The 23,505-nt window shown below is 50.0% G+C and overlaps 2 protein-coding genes and 2 long non-coding RNA genes across 5 annotated transcripts in view; 2 read left to right on the top strand and 2 right to left on the bottom strand.

The window, feature by feature from the left end:
- Nucleotides 1–717: 717 nt before the first annotated feature.
- si:ch211-201h21.5 (uncharacterized protein LOC555526 homolog) lies at nucleotides 718–5,177 on the top strand. 2 transcript variants are annotated; one of them, XM_029649118.2, is made up of 6 exons: nucleotides 718–1,072; nucleotides 1,909–2,115; nucleotides 2,254–2,436; nucleotides 3,363–3,462; nucleotides 3,660–3,796; nucleotides 4,177–5,177. In XM_029649118.2, the coding sequence occupies exons 2-6, from the start codon at nucleotides 1,933–1,935 to the stop codon at nucleotides 4,540–4,542; spliced, it is 969 nt and encodes a 322-aa protein (XP_029504978.1). In that variant the 5' UTR covers nucleotides 718–1,072; nucleotides 1,909–1,932; the 3' UTR covers nucleotides 4,543–5,177. The 2 variants fall into 2 exon arrangements, with proteins under 2 accessions (XP_029504978.1, XP_029504977.1); XM_029649117.2 differs by having other exon boundaries at nucleotides 719–1,072; nucleotides 3,363–3,474.
- On the top strand, nucleotides 2,443–3,028 carry LOC135564478 (uncharacterized). Its single transcript, XR_010461062.1, has 3 exons — nucleotides 2,443–2,710; nucleotides 2,745–2,892; nucleotides 3,000–3,028. It is a non-coding gene; the product is annotated as an uncharacterized LOC135564478 (long non-coding RNA).
- Nucleotides 5,174–7,876, bottom strand: LOC135564479 (uncharacterized). Its single transcript, XR_010461063.1, has 2 exons — nucleotides 7,544–7,876; nucleotides 5,174–7,470 (listed from the first exon to the last, which is right to left on the bottom strand). It is a non-coding gene; the product is annotated as an uncharacterized LOC135564479 (long non-coding RNA).
- Nucleotides 7,877–7,944: 68 nt separating this feature from the next.
- tmem131 (transmembrane protein 131) overlaps nucleotides 7,945–23,505 on the bottom strand; it is a 165,084-nt gene continuing 149,523 nt past the window's right edge. Inside the window, exons 30-35 of the mRNA XM_065009980.1 lie at nucleotides 17,436–17,600; nucleotides 14,419–14,685; nucleotides 14,107–14,185; nucleotides 13,938–14,023; nucleotides 9,588–9,730; nucleotides 7,945–8,496 (exon numbers count right to left, since the gene is read on the bottom strand). Coding sequence (XP_064866052.1) covers nucleotides 8,242–8,496; nucleotides 9,588–9,730; nucleotides 13,938–14,023; nucleotides 14,107–14,185; nucleotides 14,419–14,685; nucleotides 17,436–17,600 — 995 coding nt within the window. The 3' untranslated portion in view covers nucleotides 7,945–8,241. The remainder of the gene's footprint in view (nucleotides 8,497–9,587; nucleotides 9,731–13,937; nucleotides 14,024–14,106; nucleotides 14,186–14,418; nucleotides 14,686–17,435; nucleotides 17,601–23,505) is intronic.

Genomic DNA, 23,505 nt, shown 5'->3' with positions numbered 1-23,505 from the left:
TGTAGAAGCACGGTGGCTAGGAAAAACTCCCTAGAAAGGCCAAAACCTAGGAAGAAACCTAGAGAGGAACCAGGCTATGTGGGGTGGCCAGTCCTCTTCTGGCTGTGCCGGGTGGAGATTATAACAGAACATGGCCAAGATGTTCAAATGTTCATAAATGACCAGCAGGGTCAAATAATAATAATCACAGTGGTTGTAGAGGGTGCAACAGGTCAGCACCTCGGGAGTAAATGTCAGTTGGCTTTTCATAGCCGACCATTCAGAGTATCTCTACCACTCCTGCTGTCTCTAGAGAGTTGAAAACAGCAGGTCTGGGACAGGTAGCACGTCCAGTGGCCAGGTCAGCACCTCAGGAGTAAATGTCAGTTGGCTTTTCATCGCCGATCATTAAGAGTTGCCAACACCTGTCTTGTTTCAGATATGATTCTGTTTTGATGTCCTGTGCATCTATCGCTTCTTTAGACTTGCTTTCAATGAGAATGACAGATCTACTGTTTAACTCACATTTCGGTGTTGATTTGGTCGGGTCACCCAAAAAGTAACATATTGCAGCTTCAAGACGAAAAGCATATTTTTGTTTCAATAACTTTGTACAATTACAGCCATTCGCATACGTCGATTACGTCGCATACGTGATTAGCCATTCGCATACGTCGATTAACGGACAGTCTATATCCGGGTTGCATCATAGGTACATAAATACATAAATTGGAGATTTCCGAATTCCCAGTTGTTTTGAACGCGTCATAGAAGGCATAACTTTACTCAACATAAAGGCATTGCTTCTTGACTAATACATTTATTTTGTTTTTTCTTCTAGGTAAATTGTCGCACGTATTGACAAAAACACTGACTTGCCAAAGTAGATTCACATGCAGGACGTCGTATGTTTTCTACTGCTGCGTTCACGTACTAGTCTGAATTAAGAAACGTTGTCATTTTCTTACTTGCTACCTGGCTGTAAATCAGAAAAGGCGGCACATGTAAACATACAAACAGTTAGCAGGAAGCAGTTGTTATTCCACTAAAGTCCGATCTGCACAACACGAAGCAGTGGTCGTTTAAAATATTGGTAAGTATTTGAATGACAGTAATGCTTATTACGTTTCTTTAGTCGTATTTATGGAAGATACTGCCCCAGTATCTGTGCGTTGAAGATGTCAACGATGAATATGACTTGTCTTCTTTCTAATGGTGCTCTAGACATACACCCGAGTTGGATGCCCGTTCAAAACGATTTTCCAAGTCCCCGGAGCCCGATTATTATGATGGTTTTTTCACAGTTTCCAGTTGTCTTGAAGTACTCTAGTGGTTTCAGAGTTCAGTTATTTTGAACACCGCACAATGCCCAAGAAGCTCCGATTAGACGGCGCTGCACGCGTTATAGTGTCAAAATACTTTACTTATTCACCAAATATGGAGTTTCGCCGAACAACTGTCTTAATTTACTCTCGTTATGTACTTCCAAAAACATTTACAAGCCTTTTTTGCACTTCCAATGTATTGAGCTCTTATAGACTTCCGACCTGTGCGTGTCAGTAATCAGTGGTAATTAGAGGTGACGAATACGCTTTTTTCTGGAAGTTCGTAACGGGAGTAAATGAAAATAGTTGTTCAGCGAAACTCCAGATGTTTGTGAATAACGAATGCATTTTTACATGATAAGGCTTGCAGAGCTATCGAACGGAGTCCGAGCTTCCTGGGCATTACAGGGATACACATGGTGTAATGGTACACACGTCCAGGGAAACACATGGTGTGGTATATTTATGTTCTATATGTGACATTGATAACTTGATAATGCACATCTACAATACTCTTCCTGTTCTCCCTAAATATAATTTAAACTCCAAAGACGAGGCTTTTTTTTAAATTTTATTTTTAACAAATGTTCCCCCCCCTGCGCAGCTGATCTGCTTTTCCACTGCCACCATGGCCCAAAAGCTGGTAATAATCGACACAGATGCAGGTATAGATGACGCCCAGGCGATAATGATGGCCGCGGCCGCTCCAAGCCTGCAGATCCTGGGGATAACATGCTGCTTCGGGAATACTGATGTGGACAACGTCTGTCAGAATGTGCTGCTGGTGCTGTCTGTCTGTGAACACACACAGGTAGGAACCCGGTTCAGAGAGGCGCCCCCCGTCTGTATTTTCTTGACGAGGATACAACGTCACACGAGTGTGACATTCATTCATACCACACTTGGTTATCTGGGAAGCTCATAACACATGGCTGTATGTTGCTCATAGATTCCAGTGTTCCAGGGTGCTGCTGGTCCCCTGGTGGGGGCCACCAAGGCTTTCAGCGACCACTTTGGGACTGACGGGCTGGGAGATGTGCTGGAGGACAGAGACCCACAGTGGAAGGAGAAGGTCCAGAGAGAACACGCTGTTAATGCCATGATCAGACTGGTAGCTGCCAACCCTAAACAGGTACTATAGGCTCCCCATCTGACAGCTCCCCATCTGACAACCCCCTAAACAGGTACTGTAGGCTCCCCATCTGACATCCCCCTAAACAGGTACTGTAGGCTCCCCATCTGACATCCCCCTAAACAGGTACTGTAGGCTCCCCATCTGACAACCCCCTAAACAGGTACTGTAGGCTCCCCATCTGACAACCCCCTAAACAGGTACTGTGGGCTCCCCATCTGACAACCCCCTAAACAGGTACTGTGGGCTCCCCATCTGACAACCCCCTAAACAGGTACTGTGGGCTCCCAGAGACAACCCCTAAACAGGTACTGTGGGCTCCCCATCTGACAACCCCCTAAACAGGTACTGTGGGCTCCCCATCTGACAACCCCCTAAACAGGTACTGTGGGCTCCCCATCTGACAACCCCCTAAACAGGTACTGTGGGCTCCCCATCTGACAACCCCCTAAACAGGTACTGTGGGCTCCCATCTGACAACCCCTAAACAGGTACTGTAGGCTCCCATCTGACAACCCCTAAACAGGTACTGTAGGCTCCCCATCTGACAACCCCCTAAACAGGTACTGTGGGCTCCCCATCTGACAACCCCTAAACAGGTACTGTGGGCTCCCATCTAACAACCCCTAAAACAGGTACTGTAGGCTCCCATCTAACAACCCCTAAACAGGTACTGTAGGCTCCCCATCTGACAACCCCCTAAACAGGTACTGTAGGCTCCCCATCTAACAACCCCCTAAACAGGTACTGTAGGCTCCCCATCTGACAACCCCCCCATCTGACAACCCCCTAAACAGGTACTGTGGGCTCCCCATGTACAGTCCGTTGGGAGACAGTGGATGAATGATGATAGTTTGTCACTAAGTGATAATAATACGTGGACCATTGCACGCCGCCAAGTCTTCTAGTTCCTCGTCCCTTGACAGGTGTCCTTGGTGGCTCTTGGGCCGCTCACCAACCTGGCTCTAGCCATCAGACTGGACCCTTCTTTCCAACAGAACCTGAAGGAGCTCGTCATTATGGGAGGTAACATGGAGGGTAACGTTACAATCAATCATAGACAATAAGGTTGTTTCCAACTGCATTCCAAATGACACCTTATTCTCTACATAATGCACTCCTTTCTAACAGGACCCATAGGCACTGGTCTAAAGTAGTGCACTCTGTAGGGGAATCCAGTGCCATTATCAGGGACTTATTTTGACCAGTGTTTCTCCTTCCAGGTAAAGGGAATGTATCTTTATGTGGGGAGTTTAACTTTGTGATGGATCCTGAATCTGCCTTCATTGTCCTGGAGGAGTACCTCTGTCCTACACGCATAGCATCATGGGAGTATTGCTGTAGGAATAAACTGGAATGGGTAAGGAGTTAGGGTCAACCTTCAGGTGGCTCTTATTACTTTATCTCTATATAGGACACTAACTTATTACTAATATAACTGTTCAGAATAGCATTTACTTGACTTCTTCAACAGTTCTCTCTGTACACTCCTATAACCCCACCTAATGTACGATTTACCTGATTTTTTTTATTACGGGAACACAATCAATATGAATAAAATAGTTTTGTATTTCATTGATTACTCACAGCTTGCACTTCCTAGTTGCTAAGGAATGTTCCCTTTCCATGTATATTACTTAACTAAAGTCTGCCGACCTCAACAGGACTTAAATAAATACTAAAATTAACCCCTTTTTAAGTTTGATTTATCTTGTGTTTAACTGTGTTTTCATTGACCAGGAATTCTTTGAAAAACTGATTAACGAGGACACGCCTGCTGGTCGCTTCATGAAGACGATCACGTCCAAGTGTTGGGGTTATTCCAAGGAAGCCATGCTGAGTAAGAGGGATGTGTACTTCGGGCCTGGCTTTGTCTCCTACGATGCTTACGCAGTGGCAGCGTGTATAGACAGCTCTGTGGTGACAGAGAGTATAGAGTGTGCCGTCAGGGTGGAACTACAGGGGGAGCTATGCAGAGGGATGATGGTTCTTGATCAGAGGAACAAGCTGAACAAAAGCCACCGTGTTTCTGTCATGAAGACCTGTGATCTGACCAAGTTCAGGCAGTTACTCATGGCTTCCCTTAAACAACCCTGTAGGAAGTAGGCTACGAGACAGACCAACCTGATGTCGGCCATGCAATGAACGGGGTTCACAGGAAGGAGACTAGAACAGTTAGTGCTGGCTTTTTAAAAAAAATCTATCTGCCAAAAATAATGGATACAAAGTATATTGAAAGCAGGTGCGGTTCCTGAGTTAATTATCGTCCCATTCTTCAATGGGTTTTGAGAAGGAGAGGATGCAGCAATTGAGATTCTCTAGGTCAAATGGGATGGCGGATATGAGGGTTTTAAGTGAGACTGCGCATAACAGCGCCACCCGTGCCACTTTTTTTGTCCGTTTCTGTGCACCAAATTAGGAAAAAAGTTACCAATCTATGCAGGAGTTGTTTGACAGTGTGAAGAAAAAAATTAAACCAGATAACATGCTTCAACGTAAACCCATTATGACAGCTTATGTTGTGGGGTCACAGACGATAAGACGGCAATCCCACAGCCAAAGTTTGTGTTGGTCCATCTTCTCACAGCCTCTAGGGTGGACTGGCCCAGAGTCTGACAGAGACTTATCATACCTGTATGTGTAAGACATTGTAACTAACACAGACAACACACCAAACACTCAGGGCCTTTTTTTCACATCTGATTTGTACCGTTTAATCAAATAAAATGCATTTGAATGAGTTCAGTCTGCCTTTTATTTCAATTTGGTGACTTTATTAACCCTCAAACGGACACTTCAGGCCCCGACTTCCACAGAGTCAGATGAACTCATGGATATAGTTTTTACGTCTCTTTATGAAGGATGTTATAGGAAGTTTTGTGAGCCAATAATAACTAGCGTTAGCGCAACGACTGGAAGTCTGACATCTGTTAGCAGGAAACTGCATGCAGACAAATGGTATCCACAAATTCATCTGACTCTGGGGAACTAGATAAAGGGCCTCAGTGAAAATACAGAAGTATTCCTTAAATCAATTCCAACAAGCTATTTTATTTTTTTAAAGACAATATTCATGATGTTTCCATGAGTGGACTGTAAACCAAGCAGAACTGTTCAATAGGACTGCATTCAAAGGGTCTTTTTCAGATCCTCTGTCCTGAATGAAAGGGTGTCCTCTGCATGAAACCACATTTCAAATCAGCAAAGAACATAATGAAGAACACTAGTCTGGTCCCAGACGTGTTCTAGTCAAACAAAGAGCAGCATGACTGCACAAACACACTGGTATCCAGGCTAGAAAACAACCCTTTAAACAGAGGACATTACATTATGAAAGTATTCAGACCCCTTCACTTGTTCCACATTGTTACGTTAGTCTTATTTTTTTTTTTTATGTTTTCCACCTCATCAATCTACACACAATACCCCATAATGACAAAGTGAAAACAGTTTAGACATTTTTGTAAATGTATAAAAATTCAGACCCTTTTCCTATTAGACTCGAAACTGTTTCCATTGATTGGAGTCCACCTGTGGTCAATTCAATTGATAGGACATGATTTGGAAAGGCACACACCGGCCTTTATAAGGTCACACAGTAACCAGTGCATGTCAGAGCAAAAACCAAGCCATGAGGTCAAAGGAATTGTCCGTAGAGCTCATAGACATGATTGTGTCGAGGTGCAGATCTGAGGAAGGGTACCAAAACATTTCTGCAGCATTGAAGGTCCCCAAGAACACAGTGGCCTCCATCATTCTTAAATGGAAGAAGTTTGGAACCAACAAGACTCTTCCTAGAGCTGATTGCCCGGCCAAACTGAGCAATCGGGGGAGAAGGGCCTTGATCAGGGAGGTGAGCAAGAACCCAATGGTCACTCTGACAGCTCCAGAGTTCCTCTGTGGAAATGGGAGAACCTTCTAGAAGGACAACCATTTCTGCAGCACTCCACCAATCAGACCTTTATGGTAGAGTGGCCAGATGGAAGCCACTCCTCAGTAAAAGGCACATGACAGCCCGCTTGGAATTTGTCAAAAGGCACCTAAAGGACTCTCAGATCATGATAAACAAGATTCTCTGGTCTGATGAAACCAACATTGAACTCGTTGGCCTGAATGCCAAGCGTCACATCTGGTGGAAACCTGGCACCATCCCTACGGCGAAGCATGGTGGTGGCAGCATCATGCTGTTGGGATGTTTCCCAGCCGAAGGGACTGGGAGACTAGTGAGGATCGAGGGAAAGATGAATGGAGTAAAGTACAGAGAGATCCTTGATGAAAACCTGCTCCAGAGCGCTCAGGACCTCAGACTGGGGTGAAGGTTCACCTTCCAACAGGACAACGACCCAAAGCACACAGCCAAGACAACGCAGGAGTGGCTTCTGCACAAGTCTCTGAATGTTCTTGAGTGGCCCAGCCAGAGCCTGGACTTGAACCCGATCAAACATCTCTGAAGAGACCTGAAAATAGCTATGCAGTGACGCTCCCCATCTAACCTGACAGAGCTTGAGGATCTGTAGAGAAGAACAGGAGAAACTCCCCAAATACAGGTGCGCCAAGCTTGTAGCGTCATACCCAAGAAGACTCGAGGCTGTAATCGCTGCCAAAGGTGCTTCAACAAAGTACTTTTTTAAATGATAAATTAGCTTTGTCATTATGGGATATTGTGTGAAGATTGAGGGAAAAAACATCTATTTATTCCATTTTAGAATAAGGCTGTAACCTAAACAAAATGTAGAAAAAGTCAAGGGGTCTGAATACTTTCCAAATGCGCTGTATGTGTCTGCTACACACAACGTGCTTATTTCAACAGAGTAACACGGCACCATACAGCAGCACTGAGCCACAAAGCAGACCAACACAACAGACCAGCATCACCTAGCTCTGATCCAGGGTGTTACAGCGACCTGGACCAGAGCTAGTGAACAACAGACCAGCATTACCTAGCTCTGGTCCAGGGTTTTACAGCGACCTGGACCAGAGCTAGTGAACAACAGACCAGCATTACCTAGCTCTGGTCCAGGGTGTTACAGCGACCTGGACCAGAGCTAGGGTGTTAACCAGAACAGTTCAGACATTACCTAGCTCTGGTCCCGGGTGTTACAGCGACCTGGACCAGAGCTAGTGAACAACAGACCAGCATTACCTAGCTCTGGTCCAGGGTGTTACAGCGACCTGGACCAGAACTAGTGAACAACAGACCAGCATTACCAAGCTCTGGTCCAGGGTTTTACAGCGACCTGGACCAGAGCTAGTGAACAACAAACCAGCATTACCTAGCTCTGGTCCAGGGTGTTACAGCGACCTGGACCAGAGCTAGTGAACAACAGACCAGCATTACCTAGCTCTGGTCCAGGGTGTTACAGCGACCTGGACCAGAGCTAGTGAACAACAGACCAGCATCACCTAGCTCTGATCCAGGGTGTTACAGCGACCTGGACCAGAGCTAAAAATGAATCTGAATCAAGACTGTAGACCAGCATTACCTAGCTCTGGTCCAGGGTTTTTAAGTACTGTTTAACAACTGATACCATGGTATGTTTCTGATTTAGACCAGAATCCGTACATGAGGTCTGCTCACATGACGTAAATATGCCATTTACATGAATGCATGATTTGCGTGATAATTCAGTTAAGAACGATCACATCTGTGAGCCTGAGTTAGCCTGAGTTCCAGCCTGTTGGTGCTACGCCAACTCTTTGGCAATCATTTTCATGCCATGTCGCCATGTTTGGCTTGATAAAGACAGCATTGGAGTTGGCACGAGCTGAAACAGATTTGGGACCAGGCTAAGAGCCTGTTACTCCTCAGTGGCTGGACCAGGGCTCTGAGCCGTGTCTGCTGAGGGTGGGCCTCCAGGGGTCGTAGGAACGGCTCATCTCAGTGGGGGCAGTTGGAGGGGCCAGGCCCAGGGTGGGGATGCTGCTGGGTAAGTCTGGGAGGGTGGAGGAGGTGGTGGTGGGAGTGAAGGAGTGTAGTGCAGTGTCTCCACTAGTGGACCAGATGGAGCTGCCAAAGGGGGTGGTGGTGGACCAGGGGTTCCTGCCGCTACCCAGGACGGACTGGAGAAACAGAGGGAATCATTTGTCTCAATATATCTGGCCTATATAAAGCTAGTCCACTACTTCTGTCCAGAGCACTACAGGCTATATAATATCAAGATTTTACTACTGGTGGACATGGGGGGTTACCTGGACATTATATCACTGAAGAACCCCCGTTAGATGGACTGGAAGTTACCAGAAAGATATACAATATCATCAATCGATTTGTAGCAGTAGGTGAGGAGATGTTAAATAGGTTTATCGTTAGTACAGGAAGGAAGCTACATCTGTATAATTAATAGACCTGGAAAGCTTTTTAATAACAGGTGAAAATGGGGGGGTGGCATGTCTCCACAATATATCACATTGACTAACGTCAAAAACAGTTTCTTCACTCCATGCATCAAGTGGGCCAAACAGAACTTTGTACCTCGGAGTGTTAAGACGGTACTATGAGGGGGTCTGACCACAGTGGTATGTATGATAAGGTACTATGAGGGTGTCTGACCACAGTGGTATGTATGTTAAGGTACTGTGAGGGGGTCTGACCACAGTGGTATGTATGATAAGGTACTATGAGGGGGTCTGACCACAGTGGTATGTATGATAAGGTACTATGAGGGGGTCTGGCCACAGTGGTATGTATGTTAAGGTACTATGAGGGGGTCTGGCCACAGTGGTATGTATGATAAGGTACTATGAGGGGGTCTGACCACAGTGGTATGTATGATAAGGTACTGTGAGGGGGTCTGACCACAGTGGTATGTATGATAAGGTACTGTGAGGGGGTCTGACCACAGTGGTATGTATGATAAGGTCTGACTGGTATGTAGGGGTACTGACCACAGTGGTATGTATGATAAGGTACTGTGAGGGGGTCTGACCACAGTGGTATGTATGATAAGGTACTGTGAGGGGGTCTGACCACAGTGGTATGTATGATAAGGTACTGTGAGGGGGTCTGACCACAATGGTGGTATGATAAGGTATGATCTGAAGGTATGTATGATAAGGTACTGTGAGGGGGTCTGACCACAGTGGTATGTATGATAAGGTACTGTGAGGGGGTCTGACCACAGTGGTATGTATGTTAACATGGGCGGTCTTACTGCGGTGGGGACAGTGGGGGAGCTGCTGAGCCAGGAGTGCAGGGGGTTGCTGGGGGCATCCCAGAGAGACGAGGACGCAGAGCTCAACTCAGGCCAAGTCTGCGGAGGCTCGGATGTCTTCGGGAAGGACATCCCACGGAAGACTGGAAAACAAACAAAACACGCCTTTAAAACTAGCAAAAATTATGTGGATTGATCCACTACAGTCCGGATCACTATAGTCTATGTGGATTGATCTGGAGACATGCTGGAGACATGACAGGACCATAAAGCCCCTAGCTGGAGACAACATGACAGCACCATAAAGCCCCTAGCTGGAGTCAACATGACAGCACCATAAAGCCCCTAGCTGGAGTCAACATGATAGCACCATAAAGCCCTAGCTGGAGACATGACAGCACCATAAAGCCCCTAGCTGGAGTCAACATGACAGCACCATAAAGCCCCTAGCTGGAGACATGACAGCACCATAAAGCCCTAGCTGGAGACATGACAGCACCATAAAGCCCCTAGCTGGAGTCAACATGACAGCACCATAAAGCCCCTAGCTGGAGACATGACAGCACCATAAAGCCCTAGCTGGAGACAACATGACAGCACCATAAAGCCCCTAGCTGGAGACATGACAGCACCATAAAGCCCCTAGCTGGAGACATGACAGCACCATAAAGCCCCTAGCTGGAGTCAACATGACAGCACCATAAAGCCCCTAGCTGGAGACATGACAGCACCATAAAGCCCCTAGCTGGAGACATGACAGCACCATAAAGCCCCTAGCTGGAGACATGACAGCACCATAAAGCCCCTAGCTGGAGACATGACAGCACCATAAAGCCCCTAGCTGGAGACAACATGACAGCACCATAAAGCCCCTAGCTAGAGACATGACAGCACCATAAAGCCCCTAGCTGGAGACAACATGACAGCACCATAAAGCCCCTAGCTGGAGACAACATGACACCACCATAAAGCCCCTAGCTGGAGACATGACAGCACCATAAAGCCCCTAGCTGGAGACATGACACCACCATAAAGCCCCTAGCTGGAGACAACATGACAGCACCATAAAGCCCCTAGCTGGAGACATGACACCACCATAAAGCCCCTAGCTGGAGACAACATGACAGCACCATAAAGCCCCTAGCTGGAGACATGACAGCACCATAAAGCCCCTAGCTGGAGACATGACAGCACCATAAAGCCCCTAGCTGGAGACATGACAGCACCATAAAGCCCCTAGCTGGAGACAACATGACAGCACCATAAAGCCCCTAGCTAGAGACATGACAGCACCATAAAGCCCCTAGCTGGAGACAACATGACACCACCATAAAGCCCCTAGCTGGAGACATGACAGCACCATAAAGCCCCTAGCTGGAGACATGACACCACCATAAAGTCCCTAGCTGGAGACAACATGACAGCACCATAAAGCCCCTAGCTGGAGACATGACACCACCATAAAGCCCCTAGCTGGAGACAACATGACAGCACCATAAAGCCCCTAGCTGGAGACAACATGACAGCACCATAAAGCCCCTAGCTGGAGACAACATGACAGCACCATAAAGCCCCTAGCTGGAGACATGACAGCACCATAAAGCCCCTAGCTGGAGACATGACACCACCATAAAGCCCCTAGCTGGAGACATGACAGCACCATAAAGCCCCTAGCTGGAGACAACATGACAGCACCATAAAGCCCCATAAAGCCCTAGCCCCTAGCTGGACAACATGACAGCACCATAAAGCCCCTAGCTGGAGACATGACAGCACCATAAAGCCCCTAGCTGGACACATGACAGCACCATAAAGCCCCTAGCTGGAGACATGACAGGACCATAAAGCCCCTAGCTGGAGACAACATGACAGCACCATAAAGCCCCCATAGCTGGAGACATGACAGCACCACCATAAAGCCCCCTAGCTGGAGACAACATGACAGCACCATAAAGCCCCTAGCTGGAGACAACATGACAGCACCAACATGACAGCACCATAAAGCCCCTAGCTGGAGACATGACAGCACCATAAAGCCCCTAGCTGGACACATGACAGCACCATAAAGCCCCTAGCTGGAGACATGACAGGACCATAAAGCCCCTAGCTGGAGACAACATGACAGCACCATAAAGCCCCTAGCTGGAGACATGACACCACCATAAAGCCCCTAGCTGGAGACAACATGACAGCACCATAAAGCCCCTAGCTGGAGTCAACATGACAGCACCATAAAGCCCCTAGCTGGAGTCAACATGACAGCACCATAAAGCCCCTAGCTGGAGACAACATGACAGCACCATAAAGCCCCTAGCTGGAGACAACATGACAGCACCATAAAGCCCCTAGCTGGAGAAAACATGACAGCACCATAAAGCCCCTAGCTGGAGAAAACATGACACCACCATAAAGCCCCTAGCTGGAGACATGACACCACCATAAAGCCCCTAGCTGGAGACATGACACCACCATAAAGCCCCTAGCTGGAGACATGACAGCACCATAAAGCCCCTAGCTGGAGACATGACAGCACCATAAAGCCCCTAGCTGGAGTCAACATGACAGCACCATAAAGCCCCTAGCTGGAGACATGACAGCACCATAAAGCCCCTAGCTGGAGACATGACACCACCATAAAGCCCCTAGCTGGAGACATGATAGCACCATAAAGCCCCTAGCTGGAGACATGACAGCACCATAAAGCCCCTAGCTGGAGACAACATGACAGCACCATAAAGCCCCTAGCTAGAGACATGACAGCACCATAAAGCCCCTAGCTGGAGACATGACAGCACCATAACGCCCCTAGCTGGAGACAACATGACACCACCATAAAGCCCCTAGCTGGAGACATGACAGCACCATAAAGCCCCTAGCTGGAGACATGACACCACCATAAAGCCCCTAGCTGGAGACAACATGACAGCACCATAAAGCCCCTAGCTGGAGACATGACACCACCATAAAGCCCCTAGCTGGAGACAACATGACAGCACCATAAAGCCCCTAGCTGGACACATGACAGCACCATAAAGCCCCTAGCTGGAGACATGACAGGACCATAAAGCCCCTAGCTGGAGACAACATGACAGCACCATAAAGCCCCTAGCTGGAGACATGACACCACCATAAAGCCCCTAGCTGGAGACATGACAGCACCATAAAGCCCCTAGCTGGAGACAACATGACAGCACCATAAAGCCCCTAGCTGGAGACAACATGACAGAACCATAAAGCCCCTAGCTGGAGACATGACAGCACCATAAAGCCCCTAGCTGGACACATGACAGCACCATAAAGCCCCTAGCTGGAGACATGACAGGACCATAAAGCCCCTAGCTGGAGACAACATGACAGCACCATAAAGCCCCTAGCTGGAGACATGACACCACCATAAAGCCCCTAGCTGGAGACAACATGACAGCACCATAAAGCCCCTAGCTGGAGTCAACATGACAACACCATAAAGCCCCTAGCTGGAGACAACATGACAGCACCATAAAGCCCCTAGCTGGAGAAAACATGACAGCACCATAAAGCCCCTAGCTGGAGAAAACATGACACCACCATAAAGCCCCTAGCTGGAGACATGACACCACCATAAAGCCCCTAGCTGGAGACATGACACCACCATAAAGCCCCTAGCTGGAGACATGACACCACCATAAAGCCCCTAGCTGGAGACATGACAGCACCATAAAGCCCCTAGCTGGAGACATGACACCACCATAAAGCCCCTAGCTGGAGACAACATGACAGCACCATAAAGCCCCTAGCTGGAGACAACATGACACCACCATAAAGCCCCTAGCTGGAGACATGACAGCACCATAAAGCCCCTAGCTGGAGACATGACAGGACCATAAAGCCCCTAGCTGGAGACATGACACCACCATAAAGCCCCTAGCTGGAGACAACATGACAGCACCATAAAGCCCCTAGCTGGAGACAACATGACACCACCACAAAGCCCCTAGCTGGAGACATGACACCACCATAAAGCCCCTAGCTGGAGTCAACATGACAGCACCATAAAGCCCTAGCTGGAGACAACATGACAGCACCATAAAGCCCCTAGCTGGAGACATGACACCACCATAAAGCCCCTAGCTGGAGACAACATGACACCACCATAAAGCCCCTAGCTGGAGACAACATGACAGCACCATAAAGCCCCTAGCTGGAGTCAACATGACAGCACCATAAAGCCCCTAGCTGGAGTCAACATGACAGCACCATAAAGCCCCCTAGCTGGAGACAACATGACAGCACCATAAAGCCCCTAGCTGGAGACATGACACCACCATTAAGCCTGAAGCCTCATTGTGCTCCCCTGATTCCAGTTCTTACCTCCTGTCAGATTGAAGGAGTTGTTGGGTCCGAATGCAGAGAAGGAGTTGGCAGGGTTGAATCCTATGGGAGACCATAATCCTGAGCTAGATAGAGGGAAAATGAATGGATTATTTGGAATCAGAGCGAGAAAGCGATAGAGCGAGTGCCGGAGAGAGCGACATGTTACCTGTCTGAGCTGTCGCTCTCCACTGAGGTCACGTGAGCTAGAGTGTTCCATTGGGCTCTTTGACCTGGGCCACTGCCACCTGAAAACCATCACACTATGGTCACAACTTGCCACCTGAAAACCATCCCACTACGGTCACAACTTGCCACCTGAAAACCACCAGAACGACAGATTTGTACCTTGTCAGCTCTGGGATTTGAACTTGCAACCTTTCGGTTACTAGTCCAACACTCTAACCACTAGGCTACCCTGCCCTGTAGTCTAGTCAATACAAAAGTATCAGAGGGTTGACAATTTGCTATGGCAGCTCACCTGGGCTTCTGTCATATCCCGCAGCCACAGCTGCAAAAGTAGGATTGCTATTCTTGCCAGGGAGAGAGGTGGCATTAGCTAGCTTGTTCCCTGGTGCCTTCTTCAAGTTGGTCTCACTATTGGCATTGAGTACTTGGCTGTATGTTCCCCTGGTCACTAGGCTGGGGGAGGAGCAGGGATGGGAGTAGGTCCTAGCTGAGATGGGTCTCTTCAGGAAGGTGTCTGCATTCATGGTCTGGAGGGAGGTCTGCTGGAGACTGTTGGCTTCTGCAGGGTGGAGACAGGAGGCAGTAGTGGATGTGGTGTTTCACGGGGAAGCGGAGAGACAGGAGAGAGAGGAGAGAGGAGGCAGTCGTGAATGTGGTGTTCCACAGGGATTGATTCTAGGACCTCTTATTTAGTTAACATTAATTACATTCATCTGCTGAAACCATCAACATTATCTTCTCAGTTGCGGTTGGCAGATGAAACGCGTCTTATATTACCCCAGATATATCTCAACAGGGGTTTTTTCTGCACCAATAGAGTAACCGTGATGAATTTCAGTTTACTCCCTGAGTTGGCTTAACTTCTTTGGGGTAGGGGGCAGTATTTTCACGTCCGGATGAAAAGCGTGCCCAGAGTAAACTGCCTGCTACTCAGGCACAGATGCTAGGATATGCATATTGTTAGTTGATTCAGATAGAAAACACTCTGATGTTTCTAAAACAGTTTGAACGATGTCTGTGAGTATAACAGAACACATATGGCAGGCAAAAACCTGAGAACAAATCCAACCAGGAAGTGGGAAATCTGAGGTTTGTAGTTTTTCAAGTCATTGCCTATCGAATATACAGTGTCTATGGGGACATATTGCACTTCCTAAGGCTTCTACTAGATGTCAACAGTCTTTAGAACCTTGTTTGAGGATTCTACTGTGAAGGAGACGGAATGAGAACTGAATGAGTCAGGGCTCTGCAAGAGTGGCATGAGCTGATTACGCGCGAGCGACCTGCATTCCATTGCATTTCTGAAGACAAAGGAATTCTCCGGTTAGAATATTATTGAAGATTTATGTTAAAAACATCCTAAAGATTGATTCTATACATCGTTTGACATGTTTCTACGGACTGTAACGGAACTTTTTGACTTTTCATCTGGGCATAGTGATCGCGCCTCATGAATTTGGATTACTGGGCTAAACGCACAAACAAACAGGAGGTATTTGGACATAAATTATGGACTTTATCGAACAAAACAAACATTTATTGTGGAATTGGGATTCCTGGGAGTGCATTCTGATGAAGATCATCAAAGGTAAGTGAATATTTATAATGCTATTTCTGACTTCTGTTGACTCCACAACATGGCGGATATCTGTATGGCTTGTTTGTGCGTCTGAGCGCCGTACTCAGATTTTGTGTGCTTTTTCCGTAAAAAAAAAAATTCAAAATCTGACACAGCGGTTGCATTAACCTGTTAAGTCGACCCCCTACTTTTTCGAACATTCTGTTAAAAATCGCGCAACATTTCAGCGTCCTGCTACTCATGCCAGGAATATAGTATATGCATATGATTAGTATGTGTGGATAGAAAACACGTTTCTAAAACTGGTTAAATCACGGCTGTGACTATAACAGAGCCTGCGTTTAATCGAAAAGCGCAAGAAAATCTGATCACTGAAAACTGGAAAAAGTATCAATGCGCCACTTGCATGTATTGTTGATGGGAAACCAAATTAAATGGGGCTGAGATTGCAATTCCTACAGCTTCCACACGATGTCGCCAGTCTCGTCATTTGCCTGGCCTTTGTTTCTTGGTGAAACGAGTACGAGAGAGCCCATTCCTTCCGGTCTCCGACAGGATGTTTTGGATGAGAAATTTCTGAACATGATTTCAAGACGTGGAGCTATTGAATACACATCGCCCCGTGATCAATGTGATTATTAACGTTTACTAATACCTAAAGTTGCATTACAAAAGTATTTCGAAGTGTTTTGTGAAAGTTTATCGTCGACTTGATCACACAGTCTTCATAGATCGATATCTAGGGTATATATGGACCGATTTAATCGAAAAAAAAGACCCAATAGTGATGTTTATGGGACATCTAGGAGTGCCAACAAAGAAGATCGTCAAAGGTAATGAATGTTTTATATTTTATTTCTGCGTTTTTGTGTAGCGCCGGCTATGCTAATTATTTTGTTTACGTCCCCTGTGGGTCTTTCGGGGTGTTGCATGCTATCAGATAATAGCTTCTCATGCTTTCGCCGAAAAGCATTTAAAAAATCTGACTTGTTGGCTGGATTCACAACGAGTGTATCTTTAATACATGTGTTTTAATGAACGTTTGAGTTTTAACGAGTGCTATTAGCATTTAGCGTAGCGAATTTGCATTTCCAGATGTCTAAATGGGACACATGCGTGCCGGGTCGACGTAAGAGGTTAAGGAGAAGTGGATCTAAAATTCCTTGCATAACAGTTGTATCTTTCATCAGTGTTTATTATGAGTATCTCTGTAAAATTGGCTCTCTACAAAAATCACCTGATGTTTTTGGAACTACTGAACATAACGCGCCAATGTATACTGAGATTTTTGGATATAAATATGAACTATATCGAACAAAACATACATGTATTGTGTAACATGAAGTCCTATGAGTGTCATCCGATGAAGATCATCAAAGGTTAGTGATTCATTTTATTTCTATTTCTGCTTTTTGTGACTCCTCTCTTTGGCTGGAAAAATGGCTGGATTTTTCTGTGACTAGGTGCTGACCTAATAAAATACTTGTATGTTTTCAGGAATTTGAATTATGGGATTTCTGTTGTTTTGAATTTGGTGCCAGAGAGGTTAATTGATAAAATTTACGCCAACCCAGGACTGTATCCCAGATGGCACCCTAATCCCTACATAGGGCTCTGGTCTAAAGTAGTGCACTATATAGGGAATAGGGCTCTGGTCTATAGTAGTGCACTATATAGGGAATAGGGTGCCATTTTGGACACACTTTGGTCAATGTAGATAATTGACCTACGGTTGGTGGTTCTGGTGAGCAGTGGATTGTCCCATTCAGTAGCAGCGAACTCCTTCTCTCCCTCGGAGCTGCTGCTGTGACCGAGCTCTGAAACCGAGACCGAGCCGTTGGACAACCGCTTCACCACGGGAAACGGACAAGAATCCTCCAGCTTCCCACAAGGCACTGGGGGGCAGAGAGAGAAAGGGAACCAGCCGTCTCAGATAACGGCCTAAAAGAACATTTAGACGAGAGAATGGAAGGAGGTAGAACGGGCTAGGGTGAGCTAGGACACTGACCCTAGGGTGAGCTAGGACACTGACCCTAGGGTGAGCTAGGACACTGACCCTAGGGTGAGCTAGGACACTGACCCTAGGGTGAGCTAGGACACTGACCCTAGGGAGAGCGTGGACACTGACCCTAGGGAGAGCGTGGACACTGACCCTAGGGTGAGCTAGGACACTGACCCTAGGGAGAGCTAGGACACTGACCCTAGGGAGAGCGTGGACACTGACCCTAGGGTGAGCTTAGACACTGACCCTAGGGTGAGCTAGGACACTGACCCTAGGGAGAGCGTGGACTCTGACCCTAGGGAGAACGTGGACTCTGACCCTAGGGAGAACGTGGACTCTGACCCTAGGGAGAGCTAGGACACTGACCCTAGGGTGAGCTAGGACTCTGACCCTAGGGTGAGCTAGGACTCTGACCCTAGGGAGAGCGTGGACACTGACCCTAGGGAGAGCGTGGACACTGACCCTAGGGTGAGCTAGGACTCTGACCCTAGGGTGAGCTAGGACTCTGACCCTAGGGAGAGCGTGGACACTGACCCTAGGGTGAGCTAGGACTCTGACCCTAGGGTGAGCTAGGACTCTGACCCTAGGGAGAGCGTGGACTCTGACCCTAGGGTGAGCTAGGACACTGACCCTAGGGTGAGCTAGGACACTGACCCTAGGGAGAGCGTGGACACTGACCCTAGGGTGAGCTAGGACTCTGACCCTAGGGTGAGCTAGGACTCTGACCCTAGGGAGAGCGTGGACTCTGACCCTAGGGTGAGCTAGGACACTGACCCTAGGGTGAGCTAGGACACTGACCCTAGGGTGAGCTAGGACACTGACCCTAGGGTGAGCTAGGACACTGACCCTAGGGTGAGCAAGGACACTGACCCTAGGGTGAGCTAGGACACTGACCCTAGGGTGAGCTAGGACACTGACCCTAGGGAGAGCGTGGACACTGACCCTAGGGTGAGCTAGGACACTGACCCTAGGGTGAGCTAGGACACTGACCCTAGGGTGAGCTAGGACACTGACCCTAGGGAGAGCGTGGACACTGACCCTAGGGAGAGCGTGGACTCTGACCCTAGGGTGAGCTAGGACTCTGACCCTAGGGTGAGCTAGGACACTGACCCTAGGGAGAGCGTGGACACTGACCCTAGGGAGAGCGTGGACACTGACCCTAGGGAGAGCGTGGACTCTGACCCTAGGGTGAGCTAGGACTCTGACCCTAGGGTGAGCTAGGACACTGACCCTAGGGTGAGCTAGGACACTGACCCTAGGGTGAGCTAGGACACTGACCCTAGGGAGAGCGTGGACACTGACCCTAGGGTGAGCTAGGACTCTGACCCTAGGGAGAGCTAGGACTCTGACCCTAGGGAGAGCTAGGACTCTGACCCTAGGGAGAGCTAGGACTGACCCTAGGGTGAGCTAGGACTCTGACCCTAGGGTGAGCTAGGACACTGACCCTAGGGTGAGCTAGGACTCTGACCCTAGGGAGAGCTAGGACTCTGACCCTAGGGAGAGCGTGGACACTGACCCGAGGGTGAGCTAGGACACTGACCCTAGGGTGAGCTAGGACACTGACCCTAGGGTGAGCTAGGACACTGACCCTAGGGTGATCTAGGACTCTGACCCTAGGGTGAGCTAGGACTCTGACCCTAGGGTGAGCTGGACACTGACCCTAGGGTGAGCTAGGACTCTGACCCTAGGGTGAGCTAGGACTCTGACCCTAGGGAGAGCGTGGACTCTGACCCTAGGGAGAGCGTGGACTCTGACCCTAGGGAGAGCGTGGACTCTGACCCTAGGGAGAGCGTGGACTCTGACCCTAGGGAGAGCGTGGACTCTGACCCTAGGGAGAGCGTGGACTCTGACCCTAGGGAGAGCGTGGACTCTGACCCTAGGGAGAGCGTGGACACTGACCCTAGGGTGAGCTAGGACTCTGACCCTAGGGTGAGCTAGGACTCTGACCCTAGGGTGAGCTAGGACTCTGACCCTAGGGTGAGCTAGGACACTGACCCTAGGGTGAGCTAGGACTCTGACCCTAGGGAGAGCGTGGACTCTGACCCTAGGGAGAGCGTGGACTCTGACCCTAGGGAGAGCGTGGACTCTGACCCTAGGGAGAGCTAGGACACTGACCCTAGGGAGAGCGTGGACTCTGACCCTAGGGTGAGCGTGGACACTGACCCTAGGGTGAGCTAGGACACTGACCCTAGGGTGAGCTAGGACTCTGACCCTAGGGAGAGCGTGGACTCTGACCCTAGGGAGAGCGTGGACTCTGACCCTAGGGTGAGCTAGGACTCTGACCCTAGGGAGAGCGTGGACTCTGACCCTAGGGTGAGCTAGGACTCTGACCCTAGGGTGAGCGTGGACACTGACCCTAGGGTGAGCTAGGACTCTGACCCTAGGGTGAGCGTGGACACTGACCCTAGGGAGAGCGTGGACTCTGACCCTAGGTAGAGCGTGGACTCTGACCCTAGGGTGAGCTAGGACACTGACCCTAGGGAGAGCTTGGACTCTGACCCTAGGTAGAGCGTGGACTCTGACCCTAGGGAGAGCGTGGACTCTGACCCTAGGGTGAGCTAGGACTCTGACCCTAGGGTGAGCTAGGACTCTGACCCTAGGGAGAGCGTGGACTCTGACCCTAGGGAGAGCGTGGACTCTGACCCTAGGGTGAGCTAGGACACTGACCCTAGGGTGAGCGTGGACACTGACCATAGGGTGAGCTAGGACTCTGACCCTAGGGAGAGCGTGGACTCTGACCCTAGGGAGAGCGTGGACTCTGACCCTAGGGTGAGCTAGGACTCTGACCCTAGGGTGAGCTAGGACTCTGACCCTAGGGAGAGCGTGGACACTGACCCTAGGGTGAGCTAGGACTCTGACCCTAGGGAGAGCGTGGACTCTGACCCTAGGGTGAACTAGGACACTGACCCTAGGGTGAGCTAGGACACTGACCCTAGGGTGAGCTAGGACACTGACCCTAGGGTGAGCTAGGACACTGACCCTAGGGTGAGCTAGGACTCTGACCCTAGGGTGAGCTAGGACACTGACCCTAGGGAGAGCGTGGACACTGACCCTAGGGTGAGCTAGGACACTGACCCTAGGGTGAGCTGGACACTGACCCTAGGGAGAGCGTGGACACTGACCCTAGGGAGAGCGTGGACACTGACCCTAGGGAGAGCGTGGACACTGACCCTAGGGTGAGCTGGACACTGACCTAGGGTGAGCTGGACACTGACCCTAGGGAGAGCGTGGACACTGACCCTAGGGTGAGCTAGGACACTGACCCTAGGGTGAGCTAGGACACTGACCCTAGGGAGAGCGTGGACACTGACCCTAGGGTGAGCTAGGACACTGACCCTAGGGAGAGCGTGGACACTGACCCTAGGGTGAGCTAGGACACTGACCCTAGGGAGAGCTAGGACTCTGACCCTAGGGTGAGCTAGGACTCTGACCCTAGGGAGAGCGTGGACTCTGACCCTAGGGTGAGCTAGGAGTCTGACCCTAGGGAGAGCGTGGACTCTGACCCTAGGGTGAGCTAGGAGTCTGACCCTAGGGAGAGCGTGGACACTGACCCTAGGGAGAGCTAGGACTCTGACCCTAGGGTGAGCTAGGACTCTGACCCTAGGGAGAGCGTGGACTCTGACCCTAGGGTGAGCTAGGAGTCTGACCCTAGGGAGAGCGTGGACTCTGACCCTAGGGAGAGCGTGGACTCTGACCCTAGGGTGAGCTAGGACACTGACCCTAGGGTGAGCGTGGACACTGACCATAGGGTGAGCTAGGACTCTGACCCTAGGGAGAGCGTGGACTCTGACCCTAGGGAGAGCGTGGACTCTGACCCTAGGGTGAGCTAGGACTCTGACCCTAGGGTGAGCTAGGACTCTGACCCTAGGGAGAGCGTGGACACACTGACCCTAGGTAGAGCGTGGACACACTGACCCTAGGTAGAGCGTGGACACTGACCCTAGGGTGAGCTAGGACTCTGACCCTAGGGTGAGCGTGGACACTGACCCTAGGGAGAGCGTGGACTCTGACCCTAGGTAGAGCGTGGACTCTGACCCTAGGGTGAGCTAGGACACTGACCCTAGGGAGAGCTTGGACTCTGACCCTAGGTAGAGCGTGGACTCTGACCCTAGGGAGAGCGTGGACTCTGACCCTAGGGTGAGCTGGGACTCTGACCTAGGGTGAGCTGGGACTCTGACCCTAGGGAGAGCGTGGACTCTGACCCTAGGGAGAGCGTGGACTCTGACCCTAGGGTGAGCTAGGACACTGACCCTAGGGTGAGCGTGGACACTGACCATAGGGTGAGCTAGGACTCTGACCCTAGGGAGAGCGTGGACTCTGACCCTAGGGAGAGCGTGGACTCTGACCCTAGGGTGAGCTAGGACTCTGACCCTAGGGTGAGCTAGGACTCTGACCCTAGGGAGAGCGTGGACACTGACCCTAGGGTGAGCTAGGACTCTGACCCTAGGGAGAGCGTGGACTCTGACCCTAGGGTGAACTAGGACACTGACCCTAGGGTGAGCGTGGACACTGACCCTAGGGAGAGCGTGGACTCTGACCCTAGGTAGAGCGTGGACTCTGACCCTAGGGTGAGCTAGGACACTGACCCTAGGGAGAGCTTGGACTCTGACCCTAGGTAGAGCGTGGACTCTGACCCTAGGGAGAGCGTGGACTCTGACCCTAGGGTGAGCTAGGACTCTGACCCTAGGGTGAGCTAGGACTCTGACCCTAGGGAGAGCGTGGACTCTGACCCTAGGGAGAGCGTGGACTCTGACCCTAGGGTGAGCTAGGACACTGACCCTAGGGTGAGCGTGGACACTGACCATAGGGTGAGCTAGGACTCTGACCCTAGGGAGAGCGTGGACTCTGACCCTAGGGAGAGCGTGGACTCTGACCCTAGGGTGAGCTAGGACTCTGACCCTAGGGTGAGCTAGGACTCTGACCCTAGGGAGAGCGTGGACACTGACCCTAGGGTGAGCTAGGACTCTGACCCTAGGGAGAGCGTGGACTCTGACCCTAGGGTGAACTAGGACACTGACCCTAGGGTGAGCTAGGACACTGACCCTAGGGTGAGCTAGGACACTGACCCTAGGGTGAGCTGGACACTGACCCTAGGGTGAGCTAGGACACTGACCCTAGGGTGAGCTAGGACACTGACCCTAGGGAGAGCGTGGACACTGACCCTAGGGTGAGCTAGGACACTGACCCTAGGGTGAGCTAGGACACTGACCCTAGGGAGAGCGTGGACACTGACCCTAGGGAGAGCGTGGACACTGACCCTAGGGAGAGCGTGGACAATGACCCTAGGGTGAGCTAGGACACTGACCCTAGGGTGAGCTAGGACACTGACCCTAGGGAGAGCGTGGACACTGACCCTAGGGTGAGCTAGGACACTGACCCTAGGGTGAGCTAGGACACTGACCCTAGGGAGAGCGTGGACACTGACCCTAGGGTGAGCTAGGACACTGACCCTAGGGAGAGCGTGGACACTGACCCTAGGGTGAGCTAGGACACTGACCCTAGGGAGAGCTAGGACTCTGACCCTAGGGTGAGCTAGGACTCTGACCCTAGGGAGAGCGTGGACTCTGACCCTAGGGTGAGCTAGGAGTCTGACCCTAGGGAGAGCGTGGACTCTGACCCTAGGGTGAGCTAGGAGTCTGACCCTAGGGAGAGCGTGGACACTGACCCTAGGGAGAGCGTGGACTCTGACCCTAGGTAGAGCGTGGACTCTGACCCTAGGGAGAGCGTGGACTCTGACCCTAGGGTGAGCGTGGAGTCTGACCCTAGGGAGAGCGTGGACTCTGACCCTAGGGAGAGCG

The sequence above is a fragment of the Oncorhynchus nerka genome, linkage group LG25 (assembly GCF_034236695.1).
Source record: "Oncorhynchus nerka isolate Pitt River linkage group LG25, Oner_Uvic_2.0, whole genome shotgun sequence".
NCBI classification, from domain to species: Eukaryota; Metazoa; Chordata; class Actinopteri; order Salmoniformes; family Salmonidae; genus Oncorhynchus; species Oncorhynchus nerka.
The sequence above is the reverse complement of the archived record's forward strand: the minus strand, read 5'-3'. Positions and strand labels throughout refer to the sequence as shown.